Source organism: Chlamydotis macqueenii, chromosome 2, assembly GCF_036417535.1.
Source record: "Chlamydotis macqueenii isolate bChlMac1 chromosome 2, bChlMac1.mat, whole genome shotgun sequence".
NCBI classification, from domain to species: domain Eukaryota; kingdom Metazoa; phylum Chordata; class Aves; order Otidiformes; family Otididae; genus Chlamydotis; species Chlamydotis macqueenii.
Window position 1 is genome coordinate 1372239 of NC_141557.1, and position 13027 is coordinate 1385265.

Here is a 13027-nt window from a genome sequence, read left to right on the forward strand (position 1 = left end):
CTATCCAAAGTCCTGATCCTCACTCCAGGTTGCAGTTTGGTTCCAGCTGCTGTTATCACGTAGCTCTGCACAGTGTATTTTATTTACAAGATAACTGACTAGCCAAACGGCCAGGTGCTCCTTTGGTGGACAAAGAAACAGTGACTTGGTCTTCAAAAGGTAATAAATGCGTACATCCAGTGGCACTCAACAGCCTGAGTATACGGAGTCAGCATGTCCCGTCTGCTCCCAGTGCTCTACCCACAGCAATTTGACAGTGTCCTCCTGGACAGACTGCCAGCACTGTCTTTTAACAAGGTCACTTCTTCTTTGCTGGGCCTTTGGCATTCCCACCAGCCTTGCCGTTATTTTTGGTGCTTCCTCCTGATTTTACTGCTTCACCTTCTTTTTCACCTTTCTTCCCACCACCTTGTTTCTTGTCAGTAGTGTCCTTTCCCCCCTTTTCTCCCTTTTCTCCCTTTCCTCCTTCTTTCTTTTTGGCCCCATCCTTCCCTTCTTTCTTGGATCCTTCTTTCTGGTCCTTCTCACCGTCCTTCTTCTTGGAGCCTTTGGATCCATCTTTCTTACCCTGTGCCTTGTCTACTTTTCCAGACACAGTGGGAACTTCTTCTTTTTTTTCTTCTGCAACCTGAGCTGTATGCAAGGATGGGAAAGGAAAACAAGAAAGCAGTTAACTTGGGTTGACGCTAGCGAGGAAGAAGGCAAAACTCCTGCTCCATGCTGGCAAATCTTGGACAAAGGGAAAACACTTCTACCGGAGCTCTGGTCATATAGCTGTTTTCCTCACTGACTACCGACTTTTGTGTCTTTGTTTTAGACAAATGGGGTAAAGCAAAACTGGTAATTTCAAGAGCTGAGTTGTGGATTTATTGGAGGAAATGGCTCCTGTTGGTAGGAATTGATCCATAGACACTATAAGCACGGGCCATAAGCATTTTCCAATAATGATATTAAAAGTCAAGTTGTCTCCTTCCACAAGAAGGAACAGAAACACCTCTCATACAATTCAGTACAGACCTGGCTTGCGTTTGGTTTTGGGGTTTTTTGGTTGGTTTTTTTTTTTTGTTTTTATTATTGGTTAGCTTTTCTAATTCTTTGTTTTTCTCTCTGAGGTATATCTCCTACAGCTGAGAGTGAACAGTAGGGATTCTGCTGGGTATCTTTGCCCTCAGAGACAGACAAGCAAAGATGACTTGCCCAGCACAGGACTACAAAGTAGGCTTAGCTTATGTCCTGTCCACATCCAATCACCATGGGACTGGCTTCCTACCTCTACCACTGTAATTAATGGCAGTAACGTATCACGGGCATATAGCAATTAACTCTACTGCATAGTAAGCTCTGTTTTAGTATGCTTCAACACACAAGGATTATTAGTTATAGGAAGCTTATAATGCCTTTACTTATGAAATATTTTTACTTAGGAATATCTTGGATTCAGTGCCCACATTTCAGTTGAGAAGACTCATAAGTATCATACTGGCTCTGAAGACTTTAATTATTCTGACAAAGGATTTGGTAGCAGAAAACTTTTCCTCGTCTTGCTTATTTTTCCTCTACTACAAGTGGTTCATTTCCTCAAAAGCATTTTTTACCTCAGGGCTTGATGCACTGAACTCTTGTCTCAAGCTGCAACTTGACACTTAAACACAGATCATATTTCAAATATTTCTGATGGAAAGTTTTTCCTTCGCTCAAGACCAGCAGAGGATAAAGTTTTGCAAAAACAATTGAAAATGTGTTCAGTTTCCCTTCACTGCCTCTGAAAATCCCCAATATAGCACTCAGAAATGTAAATAGATAATGATGCTAACATAACGATGTTAACATCATGATGGATGCCCCATCCCTGGAAACATCCCAGGCCAGGTTGGATGAGGCTCTGAGCAACCTGATCTGGTTGGAGATGTCCCTGCTGCTTGCAGAGGGTTTGGACTGGATGGGCTTTGAACGTCCCTTCCAACCCAAACCATTCTATGATTCTACGATTCTATAACTTAATAATTAAAATCAGCCAAGATGTAGAAATGACCTGGGAGTGACCTCAGCAAACAGAGGATGATTGGTCACTATTCAGCCTTCTTCAGCTGGCACCTAGGCTAAGTCAAATTATTTCACATTTGTCACGGGCTAAGGAATGATGACAGTGAACTGGCTTAGGAGGCAATTTAGTATGGGCCTTTGGTGAGACGTCCCTTAATTGGAGCCACTGGACCCCCATCTGTTTAAGTAGCCCCAAATCTCCCATTGCTGTGGATGTCTGTAGTGTCACTTGCAGCAATGTTTTACAGGTGAAAATCAAACCTGAATTTGTTATGTTTACCTAAAATACTGCTTCATCATGTACACTGAAATAAAATATCAGCCTTTCGCCTTGGGAACTGGCAATACATTTGTACATACAAATGGGAGTAGAACAATGCAGACTCTTTCTTACAACCACAGGGGAAATCCTGACGTCTTATGAAAAAAAAAAAAAAAGGAGAAGGAAGAATAAAAACAAAACCACCACACTGTCTGCTTCCTGGACAAATATGGTAGGAACCAGGTGAACTCCCAAAAATATCAGCCGGAGCAGCTTCGGGTCAGAGTACTTGAAGATCTCCCAGGCCATGGACCCAGACAGTACATCTCCACTTAGAGCAAAGGCCAAGTCCTGCTTGTACTTCTCCCACAGACTGGGAGACAGAGCGCAAATGAATCAATTTGTAGATAACATTTCATACACTGAACCCTAAAGTCCATTTTATTTATGTCCAGTAAAAGGCCTTGCCATATATGACACTGAAAAAAAAGTGCATTGAGAGCCATTTCACAGTCAGAATATTCCATCATAGTCAATGTGAAGTACGGTAAAACGATGCCAAGAAATGAGAGTATTTAAGCATTGTAACATATTCATGATTGATAGCATTTTACACTTACATAAATCTTTAAAGCATTTAATGGCCACCCAGTAATTAAAATCACTCAAGCCATCTCTCTGGCCTTGACTGGGTCTACCAGGGGTTGTCACAGTGTGAGTATATAAATAGTTGACAAATACATACATTATATTTCACGACTGTATAAATCAAGGTGGGCTGCCAAATGTCAGTGGGGCGACATGGCAGAGTATCTCACACTCTGTACAGACAAAAACAACAGCAGAGAGATGAAACCCAAAGGTTTGCGTACTTTCCATTGTAATGCCTAAACCATGTAGGTAGACTTTTGGGGGGACAGGATGCACACTGATCTCAGAAGGTGGATTTGATCTCACATAGCTTTTGCAGTTAATATTTTAAACACTGAGAGCTGACTTTTGGGTCCCCAAGATTGGAGACATACAGGCATTTTTAAGGCACAATTTATCTCTTCCATTTTAGCACCTCTCCTACCTTGAAAGGAATCACATCCCTTTTATCTTCCACAGTGGATAGAGGGATAAAGTTGAGACAACTAGTGCTGCTGATATCCAGATCTGGATAAAGTATTTGTGACTAGATGACTCCCACCCTGAGTTCCTTCAGGGCAATGCTGGCAGGTTTATCTCTGACCCCAGGGGACTAGGAGCTTCAGAGCACACGTATTCATGAGCAGAATAACCAGACATCAGCAATACACTATCCACCAGCCTCTTACCCTGCACCGTGCTAGGACCATAATTCTGGGATTCTCAAAAGGTCAAAGGGTGGTCAGCTGTTCAACTTACACATTTAACTGGATAAAAGTTTAGGTAGTTTTTATGGTGCAGCTGACTTTCCATAAATTGCTTTCTTGTGGTAATTTATTCATGAATTCACGCTGCAACAATTTACCACGGTCTGATTAAATCTGCACCAAAAGAGCCAGCCTTTGGATAGAGTCCATGGACGTGTTTGTGGGATGTAAATGCAGCTTATGGTACACCAAATTTTTTTAGCATTCCTGGGTGAAGAAGCCTTTCTGCTGCCCAAATATATTTTCTGTCTTTTCTGGATGTTCTCATCATTAATTTACTGTTTTTCCAGAAGTAACAGGTATGCAGGAAGAGGATGGAGCAGAAAATGAGTGAATTTGGCTTTTTGCTACCTATGGGTATGATCCCTTACACCCTATAGTGTCTATTGATAGCTGGTCCTTAAAGAGTCAGAATTTGGTCTTTTGGGTAGGAAACCAAAGAACACAATACTAAGTGCTTCCATGTGTGATTGCTCATACATGTAAAAGTGCGTTAACTAGACTTTTGGATGACTTTTAACTTTAAAGTAGGTTAAGAGAATTTAACTATATGGACAAGGTCTTATTCATGCCAGTTGGGTTCAGCTCCAGCGAGTGATCTGGCCATCCTCAGTTTATAGTAGAGGAATAGTCAGATGTATGAGCACTTCTGAAATACTGAGGTATGTGCAAGTTCCTACTGTTAAGCACTTAGTTCTGTACTTTGCTGGTGTAGGACTAAACTTCTACAGTTATGTTATCTGCCTCTTTCACAAGTTTTATGGACTGAAGCATCACACGTAGAGTCAAGGAAGCTCCTACTTTCCATGAAGCTACAGACCACAGGGCTTGCAGAGACACAGGAAAGAGAAAAAAAAATCTGAAAAATGGTACTGAAACAAAGAGGTGAAATGCAGAAAGGGAACTGAGAAGCAAAGTCCAAGGTATGACGGATCTCATCAGAAAAGAGAAGCCATAGACAAAGAGACAGGAAGGAGTCCCCTAATTTCCTTGCAGGGCCATTTCATCTTCTTCTTTCACCACAGGCAGGGAGTTGAGAGGTCTGGACTGGACATGACCAGAGAGAGTTAGGAGAGTTTCAGTAGAGCCTAGGGTACAGAATCAGGAAAGATGAGTGAGAGGAGCAGAGAGCAGTGACAGAAATACTCTTGGCCATCCAAATGGCGGAAGCCATTTATAGGTAATGTGAAACTTCAAGAACTCCTTTTCTTTCTACTGACACCCCACCTCCAACCCAGGAATTGGCCCTTAAAATGAATCAAACTCTCTGGAAATTTTAAACATAAACTTCAAAGGTATGATCCAGACTCGTACCAATGGAGAAACTGTCTGTTTCATAAAAACAACCATGCCTGCTGCCACAAATACTGCAGGTTTAGTCCATGGGAATGGGAGGTGTTTACCAAGTCATGGCAATATCTTCAGGGTTGTGCTCAAGGAGCCACATTGGTTTACACTAAGGGTGGATCTAGCCCTTCACATTCATGCATACAGAAAGCAACCCAAAAAAGAAAAGATAAGTCTCATGTAGGTGTGAGCATGGGAATTACCTCCAGGGATCTCTGTCAGCTCATTGAGCGGTGGCACAGTCTCCAGTTTGTCTGCATATGTCTTGGCTGCTTGTCGTTGAGCATATCGTGCCTCAATCTCTTTCTTTGTCCGGGGAATCCGGCACTTGAAGATACAGCACAGCGTGATAACTGGGAAAGAAAAGAGGGAAGAAAAAGCATTCCATTTAGTCAGCAGATCTCTGCCTAGTACAGGCTGGGCAATTTACAGTGGGGAGACAGCAGGAAGAAAAAATAATTCCAGAAGAGTTTCTTCCAGTAGGAATCTGTAGCCACTTACATCAGTGGAAGTACCTGCCTGAGGGATAGGGTCACACAGTCTAAAGTAGTTGAGTTACCTGATAGTAAAGAATTACCGCTCTTCAGCTGAGCTGCGTTAAAGTACTGAGTACGTCCTTCCCAACAAAACTAATGCAAACCATTGCTTTAAACCATATATGCCAATGGTGCTTCTGAGTATCAGACCATCAACAACTTAAATGCGTTATCTCTTTGGAAATGACAGCGGCAATTAAGATGTACTGTCACCTTTCAGCAGTGTGTTATTGTTAGAGGTTCCTGACAACAACAATGGCCTTAGCCATTCATTTTTGTGGCAGGTAGATGCTGGGGCTGTGGACCTCCAGCTGAAGAAAGCAATGAGAAATTTGGCATGGAAATGCTGTAAACTCTTCAAAATAGATCCAGGATAAGAGCTCAATATAGGTCGCAACTGACTTTCATCCAAATCCATTTAGTGTAAGCCAAGAATTGAACCCAGATCTCCTAAATCTCCCCATCATGCTCTTCCTTTTCCATCATGCTTCTTTCTTTGAGCCAGGCTTCTTTACATGAGTTAAGGATGAAGCTGACGCTTTTACTCCTAGAAAGAAATATTTTCTCTTCATGCTTAAACCTATACATTATTTCAGAACTTCCATCTGCAAATCTAATCATGATTCAGACAATTCATTGTAATGAAATCACTATTGGTTGGTTTCCTAGACTAGCAATTCACAGGCTTGAGGAAATAATTGGTTCATCCATGCACCACTTCGGACAGCAACAAAGCAGCAACTTCAGGCGAAAGGTCAATAAAACTCACAAATAGGTGATCATAAAATTTGTTGGCCCACAGTTCATAAATGCATAAGAATCATGAGATCTCATGGTGTGTGTGAACTTTCCAGTTGTTTTTTTCTGGGCATCCTAAAAATGATTCAAGGGACTCTGCTATTCTAAATAAAAGCTCAACATTCCAATCTACCTAAGTTCTTTACCTCGTTTATACTTTGTGGAAATGGATTCTGCAGGCAGGCAGAGCCCCTTGCTTGGAAAGATGTTGTACGATCAGTTTTACATACTATATCTCTCATTTTAACTGGAGGTCCCTGGTGCCACATCAATGCTATGAGAAAGGAGCGAGCATCCAACTTTCTGTATGTTGCAAAAGTCAGGTAATCTCCTCTGGCTTTATATCACCACCAGCAACGTGTTAGACCTTTGAGAGTAATCCAAGGAAATGAGCGAAATAATCTGTATGCTTGGTTCCAAGTGTGAGCATTTCTCATTCACCAGGAGTAAAACCGTTTCGCAGACAGCTTTCACAGCACATCACACAGACCGTTTGCTGGTGTATATTTTACTCCCTAAAAGCTTGTCCTGTACCTGTCCAACCTCTCCTAAGTCAAGAGGGATCACGTTAAACCAGGAACAAGCACTGCATGACCTCTCCAAACAACAAAACAGAAAAGGAAAGTAGTAAAACATCTTTCTTGGTGTTTTGAGCTTGGTGTAAAGTTACCAAAGTGTAGCAGCTCCTCTATCCCTTTGCTGAATTTTGCATTAAACAGTTTGCTGCGGAGGTGTTGTAGCGGAGTCACACTCAGGGCCACCTAAATGTCACAACAGGATGAGAGAACTGAAGCTGAAGTGAATCGCCTAAAACAACATGAAATTGTAATAACTTGTAATGGAGGAAGTAATCAAGATGCTTTTATCCTTGCTCTTCCATGAGGGTCAGCAAAAAGCTGAAGGTAATCAAGCTTTTAATTGTCTTACAAAAGGAAGGCAAGGTACCCATATGGCATTATTGTCAGGACAACATCAACAGACTGCAGGTGAGCAGCACGCCACATCTGGAAAGCACACAGCTGGCTCTGCCCTGCTGTTCAGGGCACTGGGATTTCACTGTGCACCTGCCCACAGAGCCTCCTACGGCTATGTCGCAACCAATGGATGGCACAGAGCTTTTCGGGCGAGTAGACAAAAAAAAAATACCCAGCAGCTGGGCAAGGACTCAAGGCAAAGTCAGACTAGACATGTGGATGCATTTTTCACAGTAGCAGCAAGCAGGGAAATAATTTACTAGGGGAAATGGGATATGTGCTTTTTCTCTCACCACTTTTAATCAAGATCTATTGTTTTCCTGAAAGCGCTCTGAAATTCAGGTAAGCCAGGAAATCTCTACTCACATTTGAGAAAAAAAATTGCTGAGAAATTTAGCACCATATTTCCTGGAGATTGATAGACGATGAGTCTGTTAGCTTCCAAGTAAAGGCCAAAGAGATTGGTCAATACCCTTGAAAGTCAAGGACCAAATGCCTGCTGACGTCACAGTAGTTGGCTTAGCCCTCCAGGAAGGAGCAGGGGCTGTTGTATCTTTCACAGTTCTACTTCTTTTCAATTACTAAGGACAAAAATGGTAGTTGCCACCTGAGAATCATGAGCTGAGCTCTCTTCTAACGGAGACGAAGTGTTACACCGAGGTACTGGGACTTACGTGGTCTTGGGATGTGAAACGACTCATAACCAGCCCCTGGAGCAAGAGGCTCATGTGAAAATAATACAGTGCTCTTCCTATCTCCATCCTCCCTGCAAGCGGTGTTTAGTGTGAGCCCCCCACGCAGGGGCCTAAGTATTGGACTGAACACCATTATTTTTTTGAAAAGAACTGGCCAGTGAATAAGATTTTGGTACAAAAGCTTTAGGACACTGAAACTGATGCAAGGAATGATAATTTCATGGCCAGTGGGAAGTTATTGCCTGTTAGATATCTGCTTTTCCCTCCAAGTCAGGAGACAGAGTGGGTGGAATTCATCCGCTCTGCTTCATCTGTCCCAAAGCTAGAGATTATGGTCTCAGACAGTCACTCCAGGCTCCCTTTATCACTGATGGAGGGAAAGAAGCATCTCTACAGGGTGAATTAATATCATCTTAAAACAGAAATTTAAAGTGTGCCAAATAAACCATTCTCTGCAGCTGCCTTTCTCCCCACTAACTACAAAAAGAGCCTGGAGTGACCAGTCTGACACAGGACCATGGAAGATCTATGACCCCCAAAGTGAGAGCCGGAGGTTGTACAATGGGCCCTAGGGCTTCCCAGATGACGTCAGAGATCCACGTTTAGGTGTGTGAACTGTTCCCTCAGTTGGAAAAGGTGATTCTTGTACTTGGGAACTTAAAAGTGAAATGTTTGTTGCATATGAGAAGTTTGGAGCTATCTTAGCATCATTTCTGTTGTGGCTGGTAGATACTTTAAGATTTTCCTCCTTCAAACTGGCGAGATTATATTTGCTTCACGGGTAATTTATCCATCAAGTGAGGCAGAAAGCAACACAACCTGTAGTATTTCCTGGGCCTTTGTTGGTGCCAAAGTTCATTGGAAGAGTACGGATTTTTTGCGTTCTGAAGACAACCTGGGAAGCTGAACATGGCTGTAAAGGATCTGAGAGCATCCTCACCATCATTACGCTTTTTGGGGTTTGGCTGCCTGGGTTCAGGGCCAGATAAGAAGTAATGCAGCTAGTGGCCTTCAAAGGAAGAGTTAGAAGAAGCCTCAGTGGAGGCTCCCCTTTTCTTCACCTAGAATGACTCTTAAACTGATGTTTTCATGCCTGACCCTCACCAGATGGCCACTGCAGCAGATGTTGTAGCTGTGCCATGCCTGGACATGTGTCCCATTGACCCAGACCCTGACCCATGGATGTGACTTTCTGGCTTTATCTCAGATGTGCTTCATCGCTACCGACTTGGCTGTGTCTGACGCCAGTCACACTTAGCCATCATGTGAGGATGGCTGGCACTGAGGACTGCCATCTAAAAATATCCATCCCTGTAAGATAAGACCAAGAATTGGACTGTACTCTCTTCCATGAGAGTTAAACATCAAAGCAATACTCTTACAAAAGCTTAGTACGTGACGTGGCATCAGCTGAGCACTTTAACTGATAGGCTCATGTTCTCTGGGTAGAAGAATTACAACATTAAAAAAAAAAAAAACCTACTAAAAACCTCCATAAGAGTTATATGTGTGATGAAAGTACCTTAAATGAAATGTTTTTGTTTGGGATATAAATACGTGCAGGAATATTAATGGCAACTCAGTCGAACAGTGATAACTTGATCACTTTTGATACTGGGTCCGTAGGTGGAACTATTTGGGTGACCAGTTAGCTTGGATGTAACTCAAGAATCTGTTATTATGCTTTTCTCCTGGCAGGTAGATGACCTGACTTCAAGCCTTGAATGTCTGTTTTACATTCACCAGTTCTCTTATTCCCCATGTGAACGCTTTAATCACACTGCTATCAAGCAATAATTAATCCCTTTTTTTTCATGCCGTGCATCTCCTTTTGCTTTCCAGGATTTTAGCTTTCATTTTAATTGTTGAGAAGACTTCTAAAATGCAGCCTGAGTAAACTATTGCCTGTATGATGCTATGGTGAGCTTAAAGCAATCTCCAGAAGATGTATCAGTGCCCCGTTACCACCATGGAAGGTCCATGAAAACATTCACCATCAAGGCTTGGAATGGTGACATTATTCATGGTTTCTCTACTATCAAACTATGTAAAGCAGAAGAAGAAAATCCTCTGTGACAAAATATGATGGAGTAATTTTCAATTCTCTCAATTTTCTCTGCTTTTCTGTATTAAAAATATAAAGTATTGTAATACTCTGATAATAAGCATCTTCCATGAACTGCACAATTAAAATACAGGCTTTTTCTTTTTCGATACACGCTGTGGATTGCTTTGCTGTTTGGCTTCTAAAACTCATTTTGTCATCTATTTTTTTTTTTCCTTTTCTGCTACCTGACACACACAGTTGAATTCAGCCACCTATTCTGAAGGTACACTTCTGTCTTAAATTAAAAAGTCAGGTCTGATCCTGCAGATAGTGTTCTCTTTCCACACTGAAGACTCCAGCTGACAACATATCAAATAATTTTTCATTGTTTCTGCCTGGCTGTTCATATGAAATGTAATTTTTCAAGAAGGAAACAAATACTTGGTAGTCCTTTATTAAATGTACTTTTTAAAAGAGTCAACTTTTTGCTATCTACAATGACAAAAGAGGTATTCTAAGTGATACATTTTCCTCATCACATACTAAAAAAACCCTGACTGAGGGAATAATGAAGAACTCTGAGGCTTGCTCCTTTCTGGATTTTTAGCATATTTTAATTATTTTTACAGGGAGCACTGTCTTCCTAATATTCATTTTCAATACTAATCAGGTTGGAGGAGCTGAGAAATGACTTAAAAAAACTCATCTGAAGCACAGTAACAGAACAAAAGTTAAACATATAATTTCCACCAGAAACAGTTAGATGCTTATGACTAAATAACAGCTGTGTGTTCACTCCCACTGGCTTACACTAAAAGATTTTGTTTTGTCATTGAAGCAAGCTAAAAGCCTACACAAAAGACTGTGAAAGGAGGTCTATTGGCTTAAACCAAATGTCCATGTGGCCAAGTTGCCCTGTTTGTGGTCTTTTTTCTTTTCACTTAAGTGAAGTTAGCTCATCAACAGCAACAGAGTTGCTTCTACTTTAGCTGGGCAGTAAATCTGGGAGAAAAAAAAAAAAAAAAAAAAAAGAAGGAAAGAAACAACTTGATTCTCCTAGGAGCTGGGGAAGATGTCAATGAAGTGTCTTCTCCAGAGGCCACTTGATGTAATATTTCAGCAGAGCTATGACGGAGAACTGAACAGTTTCGTGAATTGAATGGAAATTGGCTGCAATACACAGTAGGTTTGCTCCCTTTGAAGCTGAAAAAATACAGTCTGCCAGCGAAGCATTTAATTAACATTTAGCAAAGTAGCCTGTGCTGCTCTGAGTTAATTAGGCAGCCATTCCACTGTTAATAATGCAAGCAATTAATGCAGATGTGTTCAATGGCAAGTTAACTGCAGCACTTGTGTTTAAATGCTCGTTGAGAAGCCTGGAGAGTTGCTTACTACATGACTACAAGGTACTTGAGCTGGGGTCCAGAAGAAAGAGGCTTTCCCTCTAAAGGATGTGCAGCCATCTACAGGGCATGTAACCGCATCCCGGCTGTGGCTTGGGATCAGGCTGCAGCAACGGGGACTCAGGATCTGCTTTCTTCCTGAAAACAGAGATGTGGATGGTAAAAACGTCAGATTTAAAGTCCAAGTCGGCGATGAATTAGATGCCCTCTCACAATCCTTCCCAACCCTGTATTTTATCCCATTCTGTGGTTGCTCTTTCAAGGAAAATCTAGTGCTTGGATTAATGTCCTAAGTTCCTAGCAAGCAAAAAGAGGAGACAAAGAATGAAGAGATTTAGATTTTAGTATTAATAGTTGTACCAATATGACTTCAAGCAAAGCATGTTTCTAAATATGTCCACCTCTGTAAAACACCCTGAAGATAGGCTTAAACTGCTGCGAGGGGTCAGGGCTGCTCAGCCATCAAGCTTAACTACGCCTCCACATGTGAGATATTCCTGGTGTCTGGAAACGAGGGCCTGTCCGCACCATCAGATCACACCATCTGACCTCTCTGCACATCACAGGTCACCATGTCTAATTACTGCCTGAGTGAAATATCTTGCGTTAGACTGCACCCCACCTCGCTCTGGATAGAGCTGTTAACAGATGGGGAGTGTGACGATGGTTTACCACTCTCCCTGCCATATTTATTTCTCAAATTCTCATTTGAATTGACCTGCTTTAATTTCCAGATTCTGTTTTTGCCTCTATCTACTAGACTAAAAAGATCTTTAATACTTCTTTTTCTTTCTTTCTTTCTGAAATCCTTCAATTCTGCAATCAAGTGGCCTTTTGATGTGCGTTCCAACAAGCTACACAAAGTCCGTTCAGTGAGACTCTTGTTTGAAGATCTTTCTCCAGGCATCAAACAGAGGTGAGGATTTTTTTTTTTTTCCCTGCAAGCCTTTGTTGTTTCAGCATTTACGTTCATACATAAGGAACAAGCATCTCACCAGGACAACATACAGCTGTCAAAAAAACTTCCTGCCTCTCACTAACCCGTGATAATACATGGAAATAACTCCCGACTGCAGCATTACCCTGCAATGGGCTGCTTAACCGATTGCTTTGCTCTGACAGCAGTTATTAAATTTTATGGATTATCATTTAGTCACTGAATATTGGTTTATCCTGTAGAAGAGGTCCATATTCCTTTCTTCCAACCATAGATTCTTGCTTTCACTTGCATTCACTGTATTTTGTTTGAATGGACTCAGTGATCTCCCTGCATTGCTCCTTCCACCTCATTTTTTAATTTTTTTTTTTATTCTCCTCTCTACTGGTAAGGAGGACAGCTTTAACAGCCGGCACTTTTGATTTATTCTGAGTTCGCTAGTGAAAAATATGAGTTATGGCTGGACCACTCATCAGACCAAGTGTTTCCTTAGGAAATTTTCATCTGAGCAACATTAGATTTCTAAGCTAGGATACGTTGTGTGGGATAAAAAAAAAAAAAGCAGGTAGTCACTGGGAGCTCCCTGGA

The 13027-nt window shown here is 41.6% G+C and overlaps 1 protein-coding gene across 1 annotated transcript in view; it reads right to left on the reverse strand.

Moving 5' to 3' along the window:
* Positions 1 to 298: 298 nt before the first annotated feature.
* TMIE (transmembrane inner ear) overlaps positions 299 to 13027 on the reverse strand; it is a 30111-nt gene continuing 17382 nt past the window's right edge. The window contains exons 3-4 of the mRNA XM_086741685.1: positions 5253 to 5402; positions 299 to 633 (exon numbers count right to left, since the gene is read on the reverse strand). Coding sequence (XP_086597811.1) covers positions 299 to 633; positions 5253 to 5402 — 485 coding nt within the window. The remainder of the gene's footprint in view (positions 634 to 5252; positions 5403 to 13027) is intronic.